This window comes from Monopterus albus, unplaced genomic scaffold (assembly GCF_001952655.1).
Source record: "Monopterus albus unplaced genomic scaffold, M_albus_1.0 scaffold1.1, whole genome shotgun sequence".
In the NCBI taxonomy this organism is placed as follows: Eukaryota; Metazoa; Chordata; class Actinopteri; order Synbranchiformes; family Synbranchidae; genus Monopterus; species Monopterus albus.
Genome location: NW_018127881.1, coordinates 2357288 through 2384285, shown reverse-complemented (window position 1 = coordinate 2384285; position 26998 = coordinate 2357288). Strand labels below are relative to the sequence as shown.

At 39.0% G+C, this 26998-nt stretch overlaps 1 protein-coding gene across 3 annotated transcripts in view; it reads right to left on the bottom strand.

Annotated features, from left to right (window-relative positions):
• Nucleotides 1-26342, bottom strand: part of tox2 (TOX high mobility group box family member 2) — an 89895-nt gene extending 63553 nt beyond the window's left edge. For 2 of the 3 annotated variants that reach the window (XM_020617582.1, XM_020617507.1), the window contains exon 1: nucleotides 25571-26341. In XM_020617582.1, coding sequence (XP_020473238.1) covers nucleotides 25571-25663 — 93 coding nt within the window. In that variant the 5' untranslated portion in view covers nucleotides 25664-26341. Of the gene's footprint in view, nucleotides 1-25570 lie in introns of all 3 variants that reach the window. The other variant, XM_020617428.1, reaches the window with a different exon arrangement.
• Nucleotides 26343-26998: the final 656 nt, after the last annotated feature.

Below are 26998 nucleotides of genomic sequence, written 5' to 3'. Positions count from 1 at the left end.
ACATTTTAAAATGTATATATTTATCTATACTTCTGTCTCTGTCACACTTTTATTCTCACTTAACATACTCATGCTGCTGCACACTGAAAATGTACAGTGGAAAGGGAAGGTAAGGGCTGACTGACACAATTTCTAACCAAATTCATCTGTTGTCTGTTGTTAATGACAGAAAATGTAACTCTAAAGGTATTAATACTGTGCTACTCTACTGTACAGTACTGTTTCCTTGTATGTTTATATATAATAACAATAAACTGGATTTGATTTGATTTTAAATTAACTGTGAAAGTCAAAGTTATACATCTGCAACAAAACCCTAGGTTTCTGAATTTGAGCTCATTTCAAACTTTTGTGACACTGCTGCTCCCCTTTCTCCTCCCTAACTTATTCTTGTTCTTTCTAGCTTGAGTTTGTGTGTCTGCCTGCAGCTACACAGGGTTGTCACAGGGAGTAGATTTTCTATCTACTGAAACAACAATGGCTGGGCTGCATGTTTTCAGGTGTGATATGAAATTTAAAGGCACCGTCCAAATTTGCACCAAAGCTTGGATATTAAGTACATCTAGCTGAGTAGACTGCGAAGTGGGCTAAATGCTACATTATAAAACTCTCTGCACAGGAAAATGAAATAAAAGTTATAGATGTAATTAAAGATTTTTTTTTCTCCAGTCAGTGGTCAAGTACAGCTCGTTGTAGGATTCATCAAAGCACAAAATTAAAGAGTAAATTGCTTCAGTTCAGATGAAAGTAAAACATATCAAACATTGTCTGCAGAAAAGCTGAATATAAGAGACAAGCAATCAGTTGATGATTTATGTCTCTTATTTACATCTAAGGAAGTTTTAAAGATGCCACAAAGACCTCTATGACACAACTGAACATCTTTTGCCAAGGATAACATGTAGCGGAACAACAGACATTTGCTCACTCGCTTTTCTGTCACTGTCTCATACACAGTCCCACACCTTCCCTTTGTATTATATTTCACACAAAAGCACGGGAGATGGAGCACATTAATAAGCCAGTGCCCTTGCGCTCTCTGATATAGTGGGGAGAAAAGAAACTTTTCATTTTTATATCTTTTTTTTCCCACAACCTTTCATCTTTTCATTAGGGTGGTTTTCTGAAGGCAAAACAACATGGTAACAACATGGTGTTACAACAACGCAACTTAAAACCAAGAACTGACAAACAGAGCTAGCACCTCCGTTGTGCAATGGCCACAACTACAGTGTTAAAGGCAGAAACAGAGGGTGCAAAGATGATTTAGCAAATACAAAAGCTGGGGATTTTCTCTTTTTTCAAGTATAGGCAAAATGTTAGAATGTTTTAATAAAGACAGAAGGTTGGGAAAAGAATTGCTTAATAAATTGGGACTGCCGAGCAGACTCCCAAATATAGGGTGCATTTGTCCTGTGATTTAATTTGATTCTGTGGCTGACATACAGTATCAACAGTCTTATATTTCCTTTAACAGAACCTATGGCAGCACAAACATTTTAAGTATTATAGTAATACTAATGAAAAGACAGGAAGATGGGCAGCATTTGATTACAACAAAAATTTAATGGGAACAATTTTGAGAGAATCAATGAATATATTTGTTTATTTGATTCCAGCTTGTACAGCTTGTCAAAGGTTGACAATTAGCTGCTTTTCTGTCTTATATCCCTGTAAAATGAATATTTTCAGACAAAAGCAAATGGTTGGACAAAACAAGGAGTCATGTAAGGCTTTTGGAAATCATGATGGGAATTTTTATTATTTATTTTTATTGTTTATAGAAATTGTATATACTAACATTTAGTCAGTTAATCTGAAAAATAATGAACAGATCAATGGTCCTGAAACACTGTACATTTTTGTTTGTAATGAGACAGTGAGTTCTCTTACTTTCACTATTCTGCATTCTTATAAATAAAACAAACTAAATGTAGATTTGTCCACGTGGCAAATGCAATTTCTTTTCTCCACACCACTCTGTCCATTACAGTAATATAATAAAGTAGTGTTTGAATAGTAGTAAATGTAAGCCATTGAAATGCCCCATTCCTCAGTAAATATAAACATCACAACTTAACATTTTTACATTTTGAACTAGTAGATTTTGTTTTTTAGATACATAAACAGTGTTACTTTTAGAAAATCTGCAGAGGAAGCTGTTTTCTATATTTGGCAATCTTGTACAGTAAGTCAGCTTTAGCAACATATTTAGAAGTTCAATCACACATCGGAGTGAGAGACAGAGCGAGAGAGAGAGAGAGAGAGAGATGGCGAGAATGGGAAAGGACATGGCAGCAAAGACAGAGTAGAGCGAGTGAGTGCAAGAAAGACAGAGATGGAGATGGAGAGATAGAGGCAGTGAGTTAGTTCTGAGTTGATGTGCTGACTACAGGCAGTTGATTTGGTTTCAGAGAGCATTGTTATGGTGCTTTGAATTAATGCCTCCCAAAGAGTCCAATTGTGATTCTTAGGCTGTGCTGACAGAATATTTGACAGCCTAGGGTGAGCTGCTGATCTCAGCCGAATCCTCTGTTCTGTGGTGTGTGTGTGTGAATGTATGGTTGATACCCAATGCATTCATACACCTACACATGCTCAAGTATGTGTGGATGTGCAAAATCAGTGGAAAAGCCCACACGAATATGTCTCCCACGCACATCCATGGACGCACAAAGGCGGAGTGGACAATGCAGACTAAAATTAACCAAGACATAAAGCAAATCATAACTCAATGCTAATTAAATGCTAACTCCTGAATTTTCCAGCAATACATATATGCAGGTAAACTGAGCACATTAATTTATTCTGGATAAAATAGTTTAACCGAGTGTGTTTTTTTTTTCTTTTCTTTTGTTCTCCCTGCCGAAAACATGTTGTCCCACTGGACTGCTGAATAAATAAAAAATACTGACAAGCCCAGTGCTTCATTACAGTGATGGGGAAAAAAGACAGTCCATCAAAATAAGGCTGCTGCACAGCTCTAGTCCAGTGAGACAGTAGGATGAAATAGTGAATAATCTGTTGTGAAAATGTACAGTTGCAAATACACATTATTAATTATATTACATCTGTGGCTACTAAAGCTGCTTTTAGTACACTAAAGGTTTTGCTATAAAGGTGCTGTAAGAACATGCACTATAGAGGCCATATTGACTTAACATATACAAATAATGTGTTTAAAATGCCAATATGCAGTTGACAATAACAGTTAATTTGCTTTTGCTGAACACTTGAAGACAAACGCAAGTAGATTAATTGTTAAAGTCTTTCACATCCAGTGAAAGGCAAGTTTACTTAATGGATATGAGACCCTACCTGTGTACACACTAAGCCTAAATGTACATGTAGCCTGTAGTGTAGGTCATTTATTTGACATCTCATTACTCTCACTCTGCAGAGCTTGGTCATGACACCTTGGAATGTAAATAGATTTCAAATGTGTAGTTGAAGAAGACTGTACAAAGCCTACAGGTTTTCAGGGTCCCCTCAAGCTCTAACCTGGTCATCCCTATTCATTTTTTGTCCAGATGCACTATGAAACTCGAAAGTTGACCAACACCACAGACCTGGAGCTTGGACTCAAGCCAGAAGAGCTGAAAGCTGAGAACATGAGTCTTGTCAGACAATGTCAGAAAGTCTTGCAAAGCCTTGAATAGTTCATTATTAGACCTTTAAACTGGGAGGGTGTTACTTCAGATATGTACTGTAAACCATGAAACCATGAAAATATGTTCCAGCTGTAGTTGAAATAATTTGCTGAATAATTGATTTGCCAATCAACACATTCATGAGAAACTCTTATGAAGACAAATTAATCCTTTTGATCATTTTTCTATTATAGGTGGCAGAAATTTGATGATGATTCCAGCTTCCAAGATGTAAGGACTGGTTGTTTAACTTCACTATAAATCCAAAATTCTAGTGTATGTTGAATTACCTGGAATCTGTGTGTTTATGTGTTTTCATATGTGTTTTTTTTTTTTTTTTTTTTTTTTCTGACATTTTAGACAAAACAATCAATCAGTTAATTGAATAAATAATCATCAGCTCAGTCAATAATGGAAATAATCATTAGTTAATCAAGTTCAAATGCTGTGTCATCTTAGTAGTCAACTGACTTGCAAATTACTTTTAGAAGACTTTTGCCTTCAAACCTGTTGACTTGCATAGAAGTGGCTCTGACCACCAAGAGGAAATTTCCTGTAAGCAGTGATGCAATACTCTGAATCTGTACCACAAGTTATGAGACAGGAGATGACTTAAAGGTATAGTTTACATTAATTACCATTCTTTTCTCAGAAAAAAAAAGTGTTTCAATAAAATCTTAAAATCAACTAGTCAATACTCAGCTGTTAAATTAACCAAACCAAGTAGTCTTTGTTTGTAGACCTAACAGAGTCTGTGAGCGTAAACATAATGAATGGTTTCATAATCATAATTTTTATGGCTGTTTCCATTATGACAAAAGTCCATAAAGCTTGCTGGTGCAACAAATGTTGTCATTAATGCTGGCATAAACACAGGACTGTTTTGTCTGTATCTTTTCACTGCAACTCCATCAGGATTTAAGAAATTATTTCTTTATCCATATGGATCATGGGTTTGTTACACCAGTACTTTGAATTCACAGTTTATGTCTTCATCTTGCTTAAATTTTGATCTTATAGCATTTCTTCAGTGAAAAATTCAACATAAATTTGGCCTTGAGCTGAAGAAATATTGCGCTTCAATAAAATTAACTAGATAATGAATAAAAAAACTATGGGAAGAGCAGGAAACGGGAATTTTGTTGCCAAGTGAAGAATGTAATGCAGGTGTTGGTTTGGTGGACGGGTACTTCTCCTCGTCAGTTCTTCTCCCTGGCCTCTGACCTTCCTCCTTCCTCTTCTCCATCTCTTTTTACCTTGACAGCACCTCTCTGCCTCCCTCTCTCTGTCTGTCTTTACATCTTTCTCTCCATCTTGAGTGCTGGGCCTCACCCTAATTAGAAATTCCCCCTCCGACCAACTGAAATTGAATTGCCCATCATTTGCATAATGATAGCTGAACGGGCTGACGGCCGATTTACCGTGAGATGAAATGTAGCAATCACTTTAAGAGAGAGTGAGGTAAAGAATCAGAGAGAGAGAGAGAAACCGAACAATTTGACAGGTATTTAGGTTATTGTCTCATACAGCGATATTGCTGGAAGGAAGGCTGTGTCCTCAATATGCCAGCAACTGGACATGACAAGGACACATGAGGATGCTTACGTAACACTGTTCCTCTTGTCAATGCATACACTCTAATTACCAAAGAGCATATTTCATTCTTTTCTGTCACAGTGTTGCAGGAATTCTAATGTTTATCTTCCCACTTCCAGTATGAACTGGTCCAAATTTCCAGTGATCTTTTCTCTAGGGCAATTAAAGATCTTTTTTTAGGTGGCAGTCTATTCATTACAACAAAAACAGGAGTAGAACAGCAGTTTTATCTGTAACTAGTTGACCAAAAACATTTAATCAACAACTCAGAAAATCTATGTGCCTTTTCTTTTGTTGGCCGATAAAAGGTCAGCAAGTAAACATCCTTTATTTGGAAACGGTAATGTAAAGTTCATCATTGTTATCCAGGGTTATGTTTTTTTTTCTTCCAGAACAGGAATGAAATACTTAAAAGTAATTAATGATTAATGTCAGTGGCCCTCATTGTTCATGTAAATGTTAAGCTGTGGTGCACTATTTCTGGTTTCTGACTTTTTTACCCTGCGCAAGATCAACACCGGGAACTCCTAAACCACCCACAGTGTATAAAAAGTGGTCAGATTGTCAACTGTATAGTTGTCAGTGCACACCCTATCAGTTACACAACTACAACACCATGTTGAAATTACTGTAATCAGCTTGATGATAATCATCTTGTTGTTTTAGCTCTTCTGATGTATCGATTTCATGTTCCACTAGAGCCAGAAAATTAGATTTAAAAAAAAATCCTGATAAATGTTGTGTCACTGATGTCATGTAACTATGGGCAAATTAAATAATGCAGAGTGATTGGTGTCGTGTGATAAAATGACAAATACACACTGTGGTTTAAAACACTAAGATAAACTTGTAACTGAGGGTCTTCTTTCTATCAAAGCTGCTTGTTCACCGGAGTGACTGGGCCGAGAAAAGTTGTGTAGAGGTCATATTTGTTTCTAATATTCTGAGAGATATGGTGGGCTATCAGGTTGGAAGCTCTGCCCCGAGTCTGATAAGGCCAAAGTGTATTGTCTAACTTCCACTCTCTAACCTGTGGAACCTCAGACTCTCACACACGGTACTTTCCACTTCTTAGCCATTACCTCAAATGTGTGTGTGTGTGTGTTAAAATGTGTGTGCCCTTGTGTGTGTGTGTGTGAGATCTTTGGTTTCCATCACAAAGCTTGACCTGATTAAAAATTCTTGTCAATGCTTGAAAACTGACAAGTCATCAGAAAGCACACAGAAGTGTATACGCACACACAGACACATCACTCAATTCTAAAATCATTTATTCAATTCCTCAATCTCCTCTTCCTCTGTTCATTTCTGTATAAGTGATCAGTGATCACATGTCGCATGTAAAAGTCTGCTGGCCCAGACAGGAGGGAGTTAAGTCCCTTATCTCTCCTCCCCAGAAGAAATTCCTACTAGAGGCCTCGCTCTGCTGGTTTCCTGCCTTCTTGCCCAATGCCCTATTTTTACTCATCGGGGCTCTAGAATACCAGGGGCAGCTTTTTCCTTGTCACTAACATATTTCCTGCCATTCTCACTCTGACATTTCTCCCCTCTGAATGCTTTGCTCAAATCGTTCTTTCTCTTTATGGGTCATAACCTTTCAGTCATGGCTGTTCATATTCAAATATACCTGCCGATGTCAAAGTCACTGCATGCTCACCCATCATTTTGGTTGGCCTTTTTACTCGTGTTCACGGATTATAAACATCAGTTTTCACTAGGTGTTAATTCCAGATCCTTCAGAGTGCTGCCAGAAACAATCGGGTTGACTGACTGTAGTGTATGTACATTAGGCTTATCCACAAAACCAGAAGTAGTACAGTGTTGATTGCCCTAACAAAAATACAGTCTAGATAATTTGGGGTTTTGGAGGTGAATATATGTGTTTATATTCAACCATTTAGAAACCACAAAAATGTGATTGAAATGTTTTTGTTAAACAACAAAACCAGCACATAATCTGCAGTTCATTTGCACTTCCTCAATATTTTTTTTTCAACTTTTATTAGAAAAATTATTTTATGACCTTTCAACATTGCAAGATAATCTCACTAACTGTAAACTGTTGTGAACAGTGTCCTGAAAACCTAAATTGTAAAAAATAATTAACCAAATGAGTCAAAGTCAAACTGAAACTCGAGGTGTCCTCGCTTTTTTTCAAGCATAAAAATGTGTGTTTTTGCAGATATTGTACATGTTTTTCCATTTTGCACAAGATGATAAGGTCTCAGCTTCAACCGTCTGAGTGGTTGTTTCCATGGCAGCTGTTGACTGACATTTGAGGCTCAATGTTGCTAGGAGACACACTGTCAACTTTTGTGATGAGCTACTGAGTGGACCACATCACTGCACATATGGATGTGTCTTTTAAAGTGTTATAAACGTATTTTAAGTTGTGGTGGTGGTTAAAATACATGTGCTTACCTCTTCTTGTGCTGCCTACCTGAGACTGTTGTTAGGAAAAAAATGACTGCACTTTAGGATAAAAGGTGGTCTGAGCCAGTTTAATGCTAATGTAATGTTGGATCAAAATGAGTACCAAAATTGCACTTTGCTGCCTAATCAACATGGTCTCAGGTGTGTCTATCAACTCAGTGCAACTGTATTCATTCATGTCAGAAATATAACAAACACACCAGGGAGCTTTGTCCTGGGAGGAAAATAGGCAGAACTGTTGTGCTGTTAAGTTTATATTTCACTTAGAAAGCGGAAACTAGTAAGCAAGAAAATACTTTTCGCTGATTTAATGTTCCTGCACACTCAGTGTTGTATGAATCCTGTGTAAATGAAATAAGTGGGATCTAGCTAGTGTTTGCTGTGTCTCTTTCATGGGTCCAGCTGTAGTGATGGTAATTAACCAGCAAAATCACAGCCCTAGCACCCAGTGATCTGAATCACAACATGGTCTAACTTACATACAGTGTCACAAGTAATCATATGCTTGTTGGCCTTAATAGCATATTTAAGATCTAAGTAACAACTAATAACACCACTTTCCAGCTGATTAACTGCCTGTCCTTATGTTGGTGAAACTAAAATGATATAATTTTTGGTGCTATCTATGTAGCAAACATGTTACCAGCAGTAGCTGAAATATCACATCGCACCAAGACAATACTAACGCAGAGGTTGCTATCAGTCCAAATAATAATAGTAATAATAACATTTAAATTCCAATGTTCTTGGTAAGTAAGTGAGTGAAAAAAAACAATATAGTATACTGATTTCTTAGCAAACATGTTTTATTAGTTTAGTTTCATTATACAGCTAATGGAGGCTAATGAGTGCCAACAAATTATACTAAACATTATTAGACTGGTCATTTGAATGTTAACTCAATTTGTTCTTATCATAAGAATTATTTCTAATTAGGCCTGCCCTGATTAGCTCTGAAACATTTGATGCTACATTGTTAAATTTTCACCGCTGGAACCTTCACGCCAAAGTCACAAATAATTACCTGGGTTTTCTACTGGTTCTTGACTTTAATAAAGCAGTTTATACCCAGAATGATTGACAAGGTGAACTCAGATGTACTCACAAGGCTCGGGAGTCCCCGGTACAGAGTGTGCAGTTACGGAATTCAAAGTAAGAGGCCTAAGGAGGCCTGAGGAGAAGAATGAATGGCAGTTTAATGAACGTCTGAGGAGACATGATATCAGGAACTGGCTCTTTCAGTGCAGCTTTCATCCTATTCATACTCAAACATGGTCTAAATGCAGGTGAATCGATGCCGGTTAAAAACACTAATGGTAGATAAAGAGCACACTTCACTACTATGTTTCTTTTTTGCCAAGGTCTGATCACTCCTAGACTATTAATGGAATGCAGCTCTCAGTAGAGAATATCCAGCCAGTTACAGGTGAAAAAAGGTCTATTGTCTAAATTTACAAGGCTACTTTTCTTACAAAATGGTGGCACTGACATTCTAGATCAAGAGAGCTTGGCATCTATATCATATTTGCTGTAATAAACGCACTGATGAGTGGGATATCATGATTCCAAGTAGACAGACTCGTGTGTACAAATCACAGTCTATACTAGTGCTCATTTTTTGTCCCTTATTTTTGTTCCTTTACTTGGTACATATATGAATATCAATATTATTTCCCACTAGGAGGTAAATGGCATTGAATGGTCACTAGGCTGCTGGAGGGGAGACTACTCAGCTGACTTAAAGAGCCATTCTCCATTTTATCTCTCAATCAGTGTGTGTGTGTGTGTGTGTGTGTGTGTGTGTGTGTGTTTGTGTGTGTTTATGTGTAAATGTATAGGTTTCATTTTGTCGAGGAGCAGAATGAGTCAGAGTTCGCTGCACCACTAGGACATGTAAGGACAATTTTGTGTGATGCAGGCAAATACAGTCTGTCTTTATCAGGATGGAAAGCCTGTAATCAAACCATAAATCAGAAATCACTGACCCGCCATGCATCCACCCCCGCCCCAATCTCTTTTCTTCTTGTTACTACCCTCCTACTCTTCTCTGCAGATCTCCCTGTATAGCATGTTATGTTACATACAGTCAGGCATACAGTGCTCTGGTAGAGATGAATAGTAGATCAATGAAGCATGCATTTTGCCCATACCAGTAGTTTCCATCATGGAATAATATAGTGAAAGAAAAACCCAATACTTTTTAAGAACAGATCAGAAAGCTTTTTTTGTGTAAGCTCTTTTAGAAAACTAGTGTTTGCTGAATTTGAACTGTAGTGTACTGTATATTAAAGCATCTGCTTGGAGCAATAAAACTATTTCCAAACAACTCTGCAGTCAGCGATCACAAGAGTGTACGTTCATGTGTTTTTCTGCCTACTCACAAACGCATGCAGTCCGTATTTGTCTGGCCGTGACTTTCATGATGAGCCACCTGGTGTGCTGTAATATCAGAAGAACAGTGGGGTCATTGTGAAGGAGCTGTGTGATATCAAGGAGAGTGACCCATTTAGAGCCCAGCCACAGAGCTGACAAGCCTCTGTTATGTCTAGGACATCTGGAAGGCCAGAGCCGCCCACTTCGCTGTACTCCACATACAAGTCAGTCCTTTCCAGAGAGGAAAAGATGTCTGACATGGTCATCGATATTTTACACGCTCACCTATAGGTCCTGTTCAGAGGATGCTGTAAAGTAGTACTGATACTGGCAAGTATCTGTTCCAGTTCACAGAGAAATCTGTGAAACAATATGCGAAGCTGTTCTGGTCATTTTGCAGTAGTTTCAGAGGGCTAGAATAACTCTGCAGTGTGGCACAGTCTGCTGTTCAGCAGAAGTGCTCTGAAAGACCAATTGATCAAGGGAAAAAAATTCTATATTATTATTTAAATGAGAATCTCAGTGATGTCCAAAAAGGGCCGTGCATATCTGGAGAAATACCTGCAGCAGGGAGGGACTGACTGCTTGAAGTAGAAGTATGGGGGAAACCACAAAATTCAAAGGAAGCAAGTGTTCATATATCATTCACAGTGCTGTCCAAACAACTAAGATTTGCCAAATGAAGCTGCTGCATTGTGCATTATATAAACGAATACATGAATGCATAATTAGAGGCCAGAATGAGCCAAGGAAAGCACACTGAACAAATCCCCCAGGGGAAGGATATTATTCAAAAAAGATGAGGACACAATTCATAATAACATCGCAATAGGAAACTTTTTGTTTTCTTATTTAAACCTCACACTGTAAATGTAAAACCAGAGCTATCCTATATGTAATGCATGGCATACTTAAGCAGCAAGATAAAGATTTTAAAGAATCAGTTTTTTGCAATCAATTTGAAGCCTCACTTTCACATTATGGTCTTAAAGTAAGATTGCTGAGATGCCATCGGGCCAACAAACAAACCTAATATACTGTATGCAATGGTTTAAATATATGGCACATACAATGACTGATACAATGCTACAGGAAAAGTTCTGATTAATCAATCCACAAGAATCACGCTCATTATTTCGTTTTTTTGTACTTCCAATAATAATTCTAGAATTATTGAAGTAGTATAAGAGGCAATTGGCTGCAAAGATTGAATCATCGTGCCCTTGTTTCATTTTCCATGTAATTAAATCAGTTTCTGGGGAAAAAAATTTATGTAAGCTGGCATATGATTTAGGGAAAATTAGCATTTTTAATCACACTACATTACTTTAATAACTCAATAAATCTGTGGCAGCTGGAGCATCTGAGAATGTTGTCACAGCCACTTAGTTCTGCATTTGCAACTAATACAGGCTGATGAGAATCAGCCCAAGAGAGAGACGAATCAAAAGAGGCTTAGTGGAAGGAGAGAAGAATAAGTCCAACAGAAGGAGACACAGAGAATGAGAATCCAGGGAGATAGAAACAAAAGCATGGCAGGTGAGGAGCAGGGCTGAGCAGAACCAGGAAAACAGACATATCACTGCAGACTCTGGCACAGAGGGGGGCTCGGCACTTGTCTCACCTCTTTCTGTTATTAACTGTTAATCCCCAATTAGCTCATCTGTCAACTCAGTGTCATACATGAGACCTGCTTACCCCTGTTGTTGCTTTGTTGCTTGGGTTTGTTTATGCAGCTTAGCAGTAGTAGTTGCCAAATATACTGAACAAGCCTGGATGATTACAGAAAATCTCATTTAATTGTAAAGGTATGTCAAAAAAACTGAACCCTCTAACTGGATTCGAATATACAACCAAGCTGTGAGATTTAATGCAAATTCAACCTGATGGACTAAGTCCTGACCCCATATCAGGTCTTATCAAAGTGAACAGAAACAGAATTTTACTGTAATCTGAAAACAATCTGTTACTGCAGGGTGGTTCATGAATTGCCTCTCTCTACATATATTTTATTTCTACTCATTTTGCATATCTTATCCTAGAGACACCTTTCTGGACACAACCACAATACTTCTACTGTCATAAAACTAACACACTGGCTTCACTAGAAATTTGGCAGCTTTGTCTGTTTGTTCAAACATCTTAAAACTACCCATGCTGACATTTAGTGCTAATCTAAATGTGTTTTGTTCACAGGAAAAGACAAAGTCGGTCACCTACTGGTGATTGATTTCTTTTAGGGCTGCAAATAACTTATTTTTGTTTCAATTCATCTGTACTCTTATATTTCTGTTGAGTAATAAATTGTAAAAAATCTTCATCTTCAACTTAAAAAACACTTGTTTTACCCAACCAACAGGGTAAAATCCAAATATATTTAATTAACCCTAACATAAGACTGGCATTTAGGAAGCTGTAACCAGCAGATGATATAAATATTTGTCTGGAAAATGACCTAACACCATTGGTTATTATTTGAAATTGGTGAAAATTCATTTTGAGCACTATTTTCCTTAAACCATACAGACAGTCTTTCTCTAGCCTTAACCAAATGTACTAACTGCCATAACTTAACAATACGTTAACCATAAAGGCAGTAAATCATAAAACACACATAAGATTCATACTGGACTGCATTGACAAACAAACTACTGTACTTTGTTTTTTTTAGTTGTGTGATCTTGCTGAAAAAACTGTGTGATCACACTGTGGTAGGAACAAAGATGTTTAATGTAGAACAACGTTCTTCTGCAGTAATGAAAATAACAGTGAATGTGAGCAGGTGCATGAGCACAATTGAAAGTGAAAACTGGTGTCATCTTAGCACGTGCATGCTTGGGAAACAACTGTGTTTGTGTGTGTGTGTGTGTGTGTGTGTGTGTGTGTATCTATGCTAATGTGATCTATTCTGTTCTATTTCGTTTTTCTGTTAACCTTGCAGAATTACTCCACAAGCCTCTTTCTCTCCATGTGCCAGATGAAGCTCTAACTGTCCATCTCCTCTTGTCTCTCTTACATTTGAGAGTTGTTTTCTAGTTCCTTGCACAAGTACAGACCTGCAATGGTAGAAACCTGCATTATTTTACAGATTTTACAGATACATCTCTAAGTCAGGGTTCACACACATGTTTACTTAAATCTTTTCACTTAAATGCACAATATCTGGCAAAGCATACACAGAAGACAACAAAGAAAATCGTCCTACACCTTACTGAGATATGAGTTTGCATTCAACATAGGCAACGTATGGCTCATGAAAGCCTTATGGCACACAGTCAACGCCCAGAGGTGTACTGGCATGAGCCTGTGCCCATTCGCTCTGTCTTCACAGTTCCACTGTGGAGACCGCGAAGCCTTGTAGCCACTGATACACAGCTTTTTGATTCACTCAGTAGGTTTTGCCATGCATGTTGGATTAAGCCTCTGACTAAAAACCAAGCATGCGGCATGAGATCACACACATGTATCCTGCACACACAAACCCACAAACAGCCATTAGCATGACAGTGGTAGACCTCAGTAATCAGCTCATCATCTCAGCACCTCTCTGCCTCGCTTCATTGATCTGCTTTCAAAGTATACTTTCCAAAAGTGTCACGGTTTAACGATGGCATCATGGCACTGGACATACACGTACAGTTCCATGTGCTCTCTGGGGACAAGCGACAACACACCACTCGTAGTTTCCTCTATCGACTATGTGACTAACACCAAAATAGCACCCCGAGAAGCTAAGTTGACTTGACAGGACACGTACAATGAAAAGCTATTATAAGGCCATGCCAGGCTGATTTTGTAAGAACAGCTCGGCTGGGCAGCTCGATCCATTTGCAGATCAGGCAACGGTGGACAACCTAACAGCTCACATTAATGGTTCTGAATTTATCTGCTGGTCCCTCTTTCTCTCCATCTCTTCAATAATGTGCTTATTAGGGCATTTTCACACTGTTGTTTCTGGTCAAAACTTATTATTTGGCCTATAAATTGCTTGAATGCAAACAGGGCAATTTCCAAAAAGCTCTAAGAAAAATCTGAGAACTTTTTTCTTTTTTGTGGTTCATACTGCCCTGAGGCCATGTGAAGAGGAAGATCACTTCGTACTTAAATGTCACTTACTGTTGGCTGCAACAGCTAAATGGAAGGAAGAGATATCACAGAATCTACTGTATTTATCCATTGTAGATTATTCTACATTTCTTTGTTAAAATGTTCACATTTGTTTCTGTCCTTGAGCAGTTTTATCAGTGTCAACTGGAGGAGTAGACGGATCCCTCCTTAAAATTCTCCAACTTCATGTGATAGCATTTGCCATACATTACAATTTCTCAGTCTGCACTTTAAGCAGCAGCTTCTATTTTCACCTTCTTGTTTCTTGGGTGTGTCTTTGCACATAATTCAGTTAGTCATTATTTTAAAATTAGAATGACAAACTCTGTTGCACGTTTCAGAATTGGTTAGTCACTGTGAAGAGGCAAAGGAGCAGATGAAAGATTAACACACTCTGTATGGTAAACAGTGGTCTTGTGCAGTTTCATATGTAGACTGGAACCAACAACTGGGGTTTACATGTAACTATATAAAGATCATTACAGTCTGTTTCTGCACCATGGCCTCATGGTTTCTGATATGGCACAGCCAGTGAAATGGCAGAGAAGCCAATTTGCAGTTTATAACTCAACCACACATCAATAATAGAAAAAAATAGATTACAGTAAATGCATGGTTCAAAAGCTACATACCTTTGAAATGTCAAAGGGGAAACCACGATGGATAACTCATCTCAAAACTCATTTCAACTGCACAATGCAAGCTGTATTACAAATATTCAACAGTCTACTGTTCCCTCCAGGTATTTTTCAGCAAAACACTCTATACATTTTCATTTGAGATTAGAAGAAAGGAATGTATTTTTTCACTGGCAGGCAGCCAAACCAATTTAATTACATTCCAAATGGGCACAATCTCCACATAGCAACCAACTCGTGTTGTATTTCTCAAACTTCAACAACCTCCTTGACTTTCTCTGAGTAATTGAAATCTTCCACCCTCATCATTATGTAGAGCAGCAGAAGCTACAACAAACCAAACCAAAAGCAACAAGGAGATCTGGCTTTCAGAAGGAGCCACTTTAGCCAATGTGTAACTTCATCAGCGTGTCTTGATATAGTTTCTCTGAAGTCAATTAAAAGAATATTAGGTGGTGTAAACCTAGAAAGAACTCTAATGCCTTTATTCTGCCAAAAAGCTGGTGATTACCCATGATGGTGTCAGTGAAAGCCTGTCAAAGTCTGATGAGAGGTCACCACTTTTCATTTTGGATTCTTTCTTTTAGCCTTGAGCCATGTTCAAAAACACAAAAACAAATTCTTTTGATGTCAAAATATTCATTCAATACTTATCAGAATGCAATGCATCTGCATCTGAAAGATATCAGAGCTTCCAAACAACAGTCTGCGGTGCTAACACAAACCAGCTAAATTGCAGTAATTAAGAACACAACCCCAGATGACACAATTTGGATAAAAAAAATAAGATGTTTTGCATTTTAAAATGTTTCTAATACTTATCTTAACTGTTTCATTCATTACACGGGTAGAAAATATTTCCAATTAACATTCCCGTCCTTGATGAAACTTCAAAAGACTATTTAAAAGAGCTTCCTGGCAAATTGTTTAAAGTCTGTCAGGCTTTTTATTTTACTGCAAAGACAAACCATAATCTCAGAGAGGTCCTCCCATCTACCCCATGGATAATTATAGGATGGAAGGCAAATAAATCATACATCCAGACTGGCAGGAGTGTGGACATCTGTGTACACTATAACCCAGAATAAGGTCTTGAGGTGACCAAAGTGCCTGGCTCGGTATCAGTCACACGATATTGTGTTTGCTTCATGAAGTCCTAATAACTGACAGTGATGTTTAGGCCTTAGAGAAATCCTTAAAAAAAGGTGGTAATCTTCCTCTCTAGATAGACTTTGAAAAAGTAAAATAAGTAAATATGATCATTAATGTGCGAGACCTGTTACCTTTTAATCAAATATCTCACTATTTATGCACACGTACACAGCTCTCTCTCTCTTTTTTTGTCACTGAATCTCTCTGAGAGCCCAGCCACATGCTAGTGTCTTTGTGTCAAAGATTAAGTGAAACCAGGAGTGCCAGCCATGCTGTGTTTGCACAGTGAGCACAGTTTCAGAATGCAGTTTCATCTGCACCAATACATCACACACCAATCAGCTAAAACAGACCAAAGGGTACAAAATTTTGAAACATTAGGAGGAATATCAAGCTCATATATGGTAAATGGACTGTATTTTATGTAGCGCTTTCTCAGTGTGTTGCACTGGCCAAAGCGCTTTACAGAAGATAATACACCATTCACACACAACATTCACGCGACAAGCTGCCATGCACCGGCGCTAGTCAAGCCACCAGGAGCAATTCGGGGTTCAGTGTCTTGCTCAGGGACACTTAGGCATGCGGGGAGACCGGGAGTCAAACCACCAACTTGCTGGTCAGGAGACGACTGCCCTACCTCATGAGCCACAGCCAGTATATGTGGCGGTCTGGTTTATTAGGCTTCATGCTCCATTTGTTGTTGTACGGTACTTTGAGTTGAATTATTATTATTATTATTGTTGTTATTACTGCATGTGGGAGCCTGTTGATTTTAAAAACAAAAATGTAAAAGCAAATCAGATTTAGTTTCAGTTACATCTATATTTAACTACAGGTGTGGCTCTTCGATAAGATTAAATGATTTTATATGATGCTGCTACTGGGTCAACATTGAAAATACACTGACTGTTGAGATACAGAGAATGTCATTCCTGAAAAGTAAGGCAAAGTCACAATGAAAATATTATGAACAAAGCCCAAAAGGGCCAGAGGGGGTTTTCTAGACTGAGGCAAAAATGGGCCTGGGGGAACTGTGGGCTTGTAGTGATAGGGAGGGGTGTGACACACACACTTGGCACAGAGAAGCACAAACGGCACATAGCAAAGGATCAAGGCCTGGTGGCCGAATACAAGCTAACTTAAAGATGAAGTATTGACTAAAACGCTAAATAAATCACAGATGGCACTTGTTTTAAAATGTTTAGCTTTATGTTTGTGATATTTTCAACGGCAGTATTTTGTGGACTTTATCATTACTGATGGGTATGAGGTGTTTCTTCTGGCTTGTATGAGAGGAATTAAAGGAAGCAGAAAAACGTGTGAAACCAAAAAGAATAAAACAAATAAACTTTCTTCTCTTTCTAGTCAGGCTGGCTAACACACACATAAATCCATAAATCTTTCCAAAATATACTAACTGTGATTACACTCACAGTTCTTTGAATGTCATCACCAGGTTAACATAAACATTCCCACCATAAAATACAGTAATCACAGGAGCCTGGTGTTCAGGATGTTGCGCACAACACCATATTAGTATTTCTGTGGTTTGTGCGCTCACACATGTGCTTATGTTTGTTAATGCTATGAACATCTGCATGTATGAGTGTGTGTGTCTACCTGCGAGAGAGAGTATGTCTATGACTGTGTGTACTCAGCGGGGTTATGGTCTGGGACTGTGGACCTGAACCAGCCATCTCCAGTTCTGTTTGCACAGGACATGCCTCAGGAAGCTAAGACAACTGTTCATGTTTGCCCAGGCTTGCGAACCTCTTTTAATATACTCGACAGCTGCATTCTTCGACAGCACAGATACTGTGTTCCGTGTTTTTATACATTATCCTATGGAATCTGTTGAATCACGCCATCCTCACTGACCTTTACACAGGAAACACCTATCAGGAGTGGAGCAAGGGGAACGAAATGCCAACAAATACGCCATATGCCATTTTGCAGTGATAGGTAAATTCTCTGTGCTGCTTATATAATCTAAAACACTATAACCTGTACCTGGATCAGCTGTCAGGCTACCATTTAATACAATAAACCTCCTGATAAAACAAGCACTGAGTCAACAGTGTGAGTGATAAATGTTGTCTCCTACAGAAAACTGATAATACATTTCCAGTCATCTGTTTTGAAGGGTGATTTGGTGCCTTCACAGACTTGCTTAAGGTTAAACACTGTCCCTCCCAGTGCTGTGACTGATATGTAAAATCCACAACCTGTCAAATCGTCCACACACACTGACCTAGTAAGATGTCCCTAAATTGCCCAGCACTCCCTCTCCAATACTTCTTCCGCTCTTTAGTGTTTCATTTCCTGCTCATAGACCAAAAGGCAGTCTCACACATCATTTCATGTAAAGTCTTTACTGGAAAAAAAACGACATTATCAAAACATAGGCTGTAATATACAGTTCCCTGAGAGATGAAATGAAAAACAAATTGTTGGATGAACTGTGAGATCTCTGCGGAGTGGCGAGTGTGAAACTGAGAGATGACGAGCTCCGTCTGTGCTTATTTGAAATGTTGATATGGTTTGCTCCTACACTGATTAAGCTAATTTATGTACCAAAGCCTGCTTTATACAAACCTGCCAAGGCCAATAACTGCACTTATAATCTTCAGCATCTAGAATAATCACTTTGTAGTCTATTTGGTTATGAATGAAATGAAGCAATTATCCTAATGAAGATCAACTTTCTGGCTCTTGCTGGGGGAATTATAGCATTTCAACATAATGAAGATGTTTTGTTTTTGTTGCATCCATGCTGGCATGCTGATACCTTAATCATAAAACAACAGGAACAACAAAAATGTTACTGTGTTATAATTAAGGACACCCAGCTCACAGTGGGGATGCTGAACCTGTTGCAAAAAAGACTGAGCTACGCACTTCCTGACCTACAGTCTAAACCACATGCATGTGGATGATGCTAAATGTCAGCAACAACAATTTTGGCTGTTGGCCTTGGTGAACCAAAGATATAAAGTTGCATAATGGAAGGTCACAGCAGAATGAATGTTATTATTGATTTAGTGTTATAACAGAAAACAGAGCCTAGTGTGCAACAACTTATATACTGTCTTGCTGCCAAGTATGTTTACCATACTTATCCTTACTGAAGCATGTAATACAGTACTTCTTTTTGTCTTTGAATGTTACAGAAACACCAAGGCCACATTCTGTAGATATCAAAAGGTAACATTATTGAAAGGTTTGTCTTTTTCATAATGGTGTGCTGATAAAAAGCAAAAGAATCTGTTTTGAAATGCTACTGTGGCACAGTAAAATGCAATCATTTTCACCCTTCTCATCAGCTGGCAGAGCATGGAACAGAGCACAGAAATGGTTAAATAAATCACATGAAGCAGATGCCTCTCTCTCTCCCTCTCTTTCTCTCGCCTTCTCCTCTCTATCTCACACACACACAAACACACACATTCTTTAGTGAAATCCATCAATCAGCATTTCATGCAGTTTGGATTTGAACCACACCAAATGCACTAAAACAATAAACGTCTGTCTTTCAAGTCGCTATCTGGACTGGAACACATCTGGTGGCAAGGCTCATTTTGGTTTCCACATCGTTGAATGACATTATAGACTCAATGGTGAGCTGAAAAATAAAGCACCCCTAAAAATCTCTCCCCATTTTCCCCTGCATCTATAGCCCCTTCTCTCTCTCTTTCTCTCTTTGCACATACCCCAAATCTACTTCCCCCTCCCTCACTGCACTAACCAGTAACCTCTCAAATGCTATTCCACCACCCCATCCCCCAACCAATCAAGAACTGAATATAAAACAGCACAAGAAAACTGGGCTGCAAGGAGGGAGGCGGTTTGTGGGGGGAGTGAGAAAGAGAAACGGGCTAGGCTATTGCTACTGAGAAACCAGTGGCCTCCTGAGGTGAGGACAGTTTAAAACACCTTGAACTCCGTTACACACGTTGAGGGAATGAGACACACACCTAACATCCAGCTGAGCAGACAGAGGTCAAGCCTGACTGTAGTATTTGGCTTTCAAGGGGCAGTGACGATAATTAGGGTTAATGTGATTTAATGAGGGACATGAGCTGGGCTGGAGCTTGGCTGCTTCTATTCGCAATCAATGTCAAAACTGGAATTACTCTGACGTCCTGTGATGTGGCTGTGTTTCACACTGTGTTACAGTTTGCCTTGCGTGTCACCAAGCCTTGAAACCTGCTATCAGTCTTATCCTTAAAACGGTCTGGTGTTTTCTTTTAATGAACCAACTTACTGGCTGATAGATTACAGTGTGATAGCAGCGTAGAAATGATTTGGATAGTACATCACAAAGTATATTAGGATGAGCTTTAAAAAATGCACTGTCATGACTGAGTTCTTGGCAGTTAATACAATCACTCATCGACATAAATAGCCTGTTTCTGTGGACCTAGGTGATTAAATAGCTAACCAGGCAGGATAAACTATACTATCTATTTTCAGCCATACATGACTTATGACCCTCTTAACACCTCTAGTAGCTCTGAGTCACGTCTGGTCCAGATTATAAAGTGGAGCGCAGAGAAATGGGAATGTGACAGAGTCTGGTTGAAGCTCTGTCACCTTCACTATCCTGTAGGTTAAACTGAAGTCCATGGGGGTAAATCCCTATTATGGATAATGCTGTGTCCCTTTGTCTGTTCTCTAACAGCCTATTGCTGACCCTAAAAACCCAATGAAATATCATGCAGAATCTAAACTACAATATCACTGATAGGGTTGCAGCAATATGGGGATTTTTCTTGTAAATATGATGTAAAATATAGTAGGTGAATAAACAAACAAATTAGGACAGTGAGGTTCAGCACGTTACACAATTATCCATCTACTTCTTTTGAAAAAATAGCCCTGTATTTCTCGTTTTTAACCAGTGATCAAAAAAACAAAATCTTCTTAAATAGTGCAATTTTCTCCCACTGTGATGGTCTGTGCACAGAACACAGTCTAAACCCCATCGCTCCAGAGAATAACACTGTAGTTACTTATCATTAACTCAAAGACACAATCAGCCCCAAGCGATCCGGCTTCTCTTCATAACCTTTTGACATTGCTGCTGGGAAGGTAAATGAAAGAAGAAGTTAGACACTGAGAGGGGGAGTGGTGGGGAGACAAAAAGACTTATGAATAGTGCCAGGAAGTGGTAAGACCAAAAAAAAAATAACATCACAAAGTAGGCAGTTTTAACTTTTTCTTAAATACAGAAAATGATCACTCCCTGACTCTATATCATGTTATATATTATTAGCTCCGAGTTAATTGCATTGGAATAATAAACACTTTGAGTATTCTCAGTTGCAGCAGCTTTACACTGCGATTTTCCCCTCGGGTGTGCACTTGAGCCACGCACGGGTTAACATTTGCCCAGTGAGAATGGTTGGGATATTGCAACTCGGACAGGCCAGTCAGCAGAATGTTATGAATGGGCACAATGAAAAACCTCAAGTCCATGCTGTCCACCCAAGAATGTTTGCCTCCATGTAATGAACTTCTCTCTGTGTATAGAGTGAGGTTCCCCTTCTTTTTCTGTTTCTATTACCATCATGCTTTGAAGAAGGGGGGTAAAAAACACATTCTGAGAATTCAACATGGAAAATATTTTTCTGTCCATACTTTGAACTACCCCATGACTAGTACAATGATTTGGATAGTGGTGGAAATGAAATGGATTACTTGAAAAGGGGCGGTATGGGCTCTGCAAAACCTGGCCTCATTGCTCTTTGAGTGGACAAATGAGCGCAAGTGTTACTTGCATTCATGTGGAGGTGTACAGGAAGGCATTACAAAGTCTAACACGGGTGGGAAAATCTGGATCAGTGTATAATTTAGGGTTATCCTGTTAAGCATGTTTCATACATCTTGCCTCTAGGCATATTAGCAATTAGTATGCACACACATGCATGGAGTCTGCAAACACAGCAATGCTTTAAATAAGATGTCACTTGTGTATGTACTTCCAACAACGCAAACTCTGTATCAATAAGATGTTTGCATCACACTGGAATGAAAAAGGCTTGAGCATATATAAATAACATGCATACAGCCTGCAACTATGTAAAGAATAAGATTTGCAAAGCATTCGATTAAAAACCTTATGTGAAAGCCTCTCTCCTGTGCACCATGCTGTTAGAGGGAAGAGGGATGAGGAGAAAGTGGAACAGCTACAGTAATCTATCCAACTTCATTTCACCGGAGTGATTCTGCCTGGGGGTATGCACAAGTCATAATGCATTTGACAAACAGTCTCTCGCTAAAACAGGCATTTGCGAAGAAGTGGCCTTCAGCGCTGGTATACACAGCTGAGTGTACACTGAACAAATGAGCCTCCCACTCAGCCAGGAAAGATATAGAGAGGCTTCAAAAAGATTAGGAGAAATCTTGGGCGAAAAGTAAAGATGACTCACGGTGATTCTGCAAGTGCAGGACAATGAGAGTTGGAAAGAGTTGAGAAGAGCAACAGAGCCATGGGGCTCATAGCAAAATACAAATCAATGCTCTTCACATGTGTTGTTCTTTGCTTTGTTCCGAAATGTGGATGCTCAAGTTGTTGTATGAAGGATTTTACAATGAAATGTAAAGAAGCACATTAGCATTTTTGTCTTACATGATAGTTGCATGATTTTGTGTTTTGATTATGGTTTAAAAAAAATCTAAGCATCAAGTTCCTTACTCTCAATCACCTTTTGATTAAAGCATTTAGGAAAGTTGATGTTAAATGTGTAATTCCAGGAAAACCACTGCCTAAAAACAAAGGTCAAGTGCATTCATACAAGCAGATCTGGAGTATTGACTTATTCTGTCAGTGTGATTTATATTCCTGGCATAGCATCAATCAATCATCAGTCTGAATGCGGTCAAGCAGCTCAAACCAGTATCAGCTTACACATTCTTTACATTCCTCAATTATTAACCACTTCAGATAGAAGATATAATGAAGATAGGATCAACTATATGCACGCACACAGCACACAAAGACATAGAGATATACAATCATTTACACAAAACCTAACACCCACTCTCAGAAATAAATGTGTTTTTGAGTTTACACCTCTAACAGGAAGTGAAGGGCTTTTATATATAGTTGGTCCCACTTAGTGTTGTGCTCACTTCCTGACTGGTATGTTTAGTAAGTGAGTTTCATGTAGGTTCTACATATATGTTCTGCCTGGGTTAAGTGGAAATGATGGTCAATCATCACCTTCCAGGAAGCCTTGAGTAGCGGGGAGGGGGTTTGAGCTTGTTCATATCCTACTCTTACAATAGAAATGATCTATCACTGCAATTTGCATTTGTCTTTCCAATTTCTCTTAAACATTCAAACAAAAGGATTGAAAACCATGCACGCAATAGTTAGATTTAACTACATAAAGACAATGAAATAAAGAAATTGCTTATTTTGTATCACCTCTACAAGTGAACACCTGCACATGAACTGGCATTAGATCACATCCGCACTGCTAACACAATGCTATTCCAGGAGGTCAACTTCATCCCGCTTCTGAAATAAGACTGCCATAAATTAGAACTATTGCCAAAATGTCATATAAGGCTCCTGCATCATTATTCAACAGTTATGTGTAGCAGCAGCACAGTACAGATAATATGTCACTTTACTTCTTAGTCACAGCTGTTACTTTAGTAATGACAGTGTTATATGATTCTGTCCTTGAAACTCAAACCGGCTTCTTACCAGGCCAGCAACCTCTACCTCCTCTGAATTAGTACAGTGCGTTGTGTTAACACTACAAGACCTGAGACATGGCCTCCATCAGAGAGGGCCAGGTCCCACTGTGATCTCGAATATACATCTGCAGCTACTGTGTGTACTTGTGTGTGATATTATCACAAGGACAGGAAAACCCATCTGTGTGAGGTTATTTTACTAATTCTCACTTTATGATATGGGCTAATTTAAGTTGTAGTTTAAGATTCAATTCTTAATTAGGATCAGTTGGAATTTAAGAACTGAGGTTGATACTGCAGTAGGTTAGGAGGTGAAGGAATAACTATATGTAAAGTAGTCATGAGCTTTAATTCACACTTGTCTGTAAGTGACTGTATATGTGTGAGATTGCATATGAGTGTGTGTGTGTTGCATGTGTGCGTTCTTCATGCATACATACAGTGCAGGTGACTGTGTGTATGAACAAGGGAGATTAACAATTCAAATACTGTACTGTGCTATAAGGTTTCACTTTGTCATCAGCAAATGTTAACTGCCTGCTGGCTTCCCTCCAGGTGCTAAGGCCAGCAAACCTATTTGAGTGGCTCTGGGTATAATGCCTTCTCCTGCCTCTGCCCAGTACTTACTGTTTACACAAGTTTTACCTTGCCCACAAAAAGGAACTAGCTCTGTTGCTTGTGACTTGTAGTCTTGGATTTTATCTGGTTTGTACATTTGGCATATGTCTAAAACCTTTAACAGAAGAGCAAAGAGTCATCTGCACTTTTGCTGAGCATGAAAAGAGAGTTAACAATGAAAAGGTGTTCTCTGTGCAGTGAGTACCATGATTCAACAGAAATATCAATCATTGCATACTTGGGAAAACTTGACGATGTTTAGCTAGCCAGAAAAGACTTAAGCAAACCGATTTTATAGCACCTTGCTTCAAACTGAAGCTTGTGAGTCATAATCAGTTTATGGCGCCGATTCCCACTTCAAATTACTAATAAAACTGTCTCGGGTGCCGTAGATACGCAGGTGTAATTCACAACTTCTTTCCCGTGTTGATATAAACGCAAACATTTATGAATAATCCACTATGGGTGCTTTCTTGTTAGGTTATGAAAAATGAATGCCTATAAAGTTACTATATGGTTACGGGTTTGGCTGATCAGCTCGTGGCTGACTTATCTTCATGGAAACACTTTTCTCGTGCAATGAGACAAAATAAGACAAACTGGTAGACTGGCCAGTTACAGGTTGCACAATATATTCCTTACAGAATAAAAAAAAAATAGTCCAGAGCTATAACATTCGCATTTAGACGTAATCTTGGTAATTGTTTATTGGACTACCTGTGCATTGACCCATGTGGGAACCTGTGTGACGCAGATAAGGCATTGTATTTCTACAGTTAGGTCAGAAAGGTTTACGTTATACGGGGGGAAAATTTGTTATTCTACATATCATCATTAAAAACATCAGGCTCAGGTTTGTTCAGATAGGGCATTCGCTAATGTGCCCACTGCGGCCAGCAGTGCGCTGGAGAGTTACGCGCAACTCCACTCTCAGGACAGCTACGGCGAAACGTACCCATAATTTATCCAAGCGAAATTAAAGGGAAATCCACGTTTACGGGCTCAGAACAGGTGTCATGAGTGGTTTTCCGCGTGTTTATGTCTAGTATCACGTCAGAAATGCAACAAAGTTCATTGTCAACGCAGCCTCTAACCACAGACTCACTTATCTCAGAGTAGCGAAAAGTGCAGCACTTGTCTCTAATGGTCTTCCTAACACATTGCATGATCAAATTGTCAGTATGGTGCACCATTTGTAACCAATGTACTTCTGCGCGCGAGCACCATCGTCGCACTGAGGGATGCACATCTGACCGGCTATAAGCTCGTAAAGTAGAGATAACTGTTTACCTTGTTGGAGTGGTAATAGTCCAAACCGGAGTCAGTCGGTAATGTACATGAACCCACGCTTGAAGGGGGAGCTGGATAAAATCTGACGTCCATCTCAGAGTCCGCAAGACTGACGGCATGAAAGCGTAGCTCCAAAAACCTGTGCGACTTCTCTCTCTCTCCTGCGCACACACACACACAAACACATACACACACGCTTTTCTCGCGTGTATTAAACCGATCAAAAGTGGAGGAAGCAGACCGAGTCTCTCCAGTCGCTGGCTCTTCACACCCGTACTACACTTACTTCAGCACTGTCTATCTGGGCATTCTGTGCGATGGTGCTCTGATATAACATCCCTATAAAGTTCACTTGGACAGAGAGGAGCAGAGAGGGAAGGTGCCAGTGTCGGTATAAAAAAAAGAACGAAAAGAAAAGAAAAAAGAAAAGCGGTCAGTGAAGTTGTTTGTCAGCGAGCCGAGTCGGTCGTGGTGCAGGTAAAGATGCAGAAGTGCTCTTGTCGACGGTTTCTCCCAAAATGCCAGTGCTCCGTTCCCGGTTTCCAGACGCGCTGTTGCTTTGTCGTGTGAGAGCGCTCAAATCCATCCATTCGTTCCCGTGCACACTGTGGCTGCTAGGCTGCGACCTCTACCGGTTAGAGGAGCAACATGCGATAAGAGGGCCAGCGGAGTTGGGTGGACGGACAGGGAGCATGGTGAAGAATGAGCCCCCACAAACTGAGTTCAGGTTACCTCTCATTTACTGGGATAGAGGCAGCCTGTGCGTGAACACGAGAACCCCACAAGTCTGAATCCCAGGTATATGCTGATTATACTCATATAAGCTGAGTGTAATCAGTCTGATTTTAACAGCTGTAAACATTTTGTATCTGAGTGGTTTTTCTGAGAATGAACTGCGACAGTCATCATGATCTCACAGCCAACTCATAACCTTCTGTTGCATCTAGTCCGCACTTCACAGTAAACCAGTAGGAAAGTTGGATGAATAAATAATGTAGATGGAGTCTCATGCAGTGCAGTTCAGATTATTTACTTTAGTAAAATCAAAAGCATCATCACACTAAAAATACTGCATTACAAATAAAAGTCCTGGATGTGACTGTTACTTAGTTTTACTTACCTGTCATTTAAGTAAAAAAAACATATGTACATTTTCAATGTAAATATCATATAGTATCAGTGATGGAAACTCTTAAATAATAGTTATGTTGCTGTAAAATTTGTTGTAACTCTACAGCTACAAAATGAAACATTTAAAAGGAAAATCAAGGTTCAAGCTGTGTAGCTAGTTTTGTATGGGCCCTTATTATATTGCAGACAAGAAAATCTAACCTTGAAACCCTACAAGGTTCCCAATGTCACATTCTCCTGTGTTGCTTTATAATGGCACTGAGTGGACACTCATGAATGTACATTAAAACAGATAGG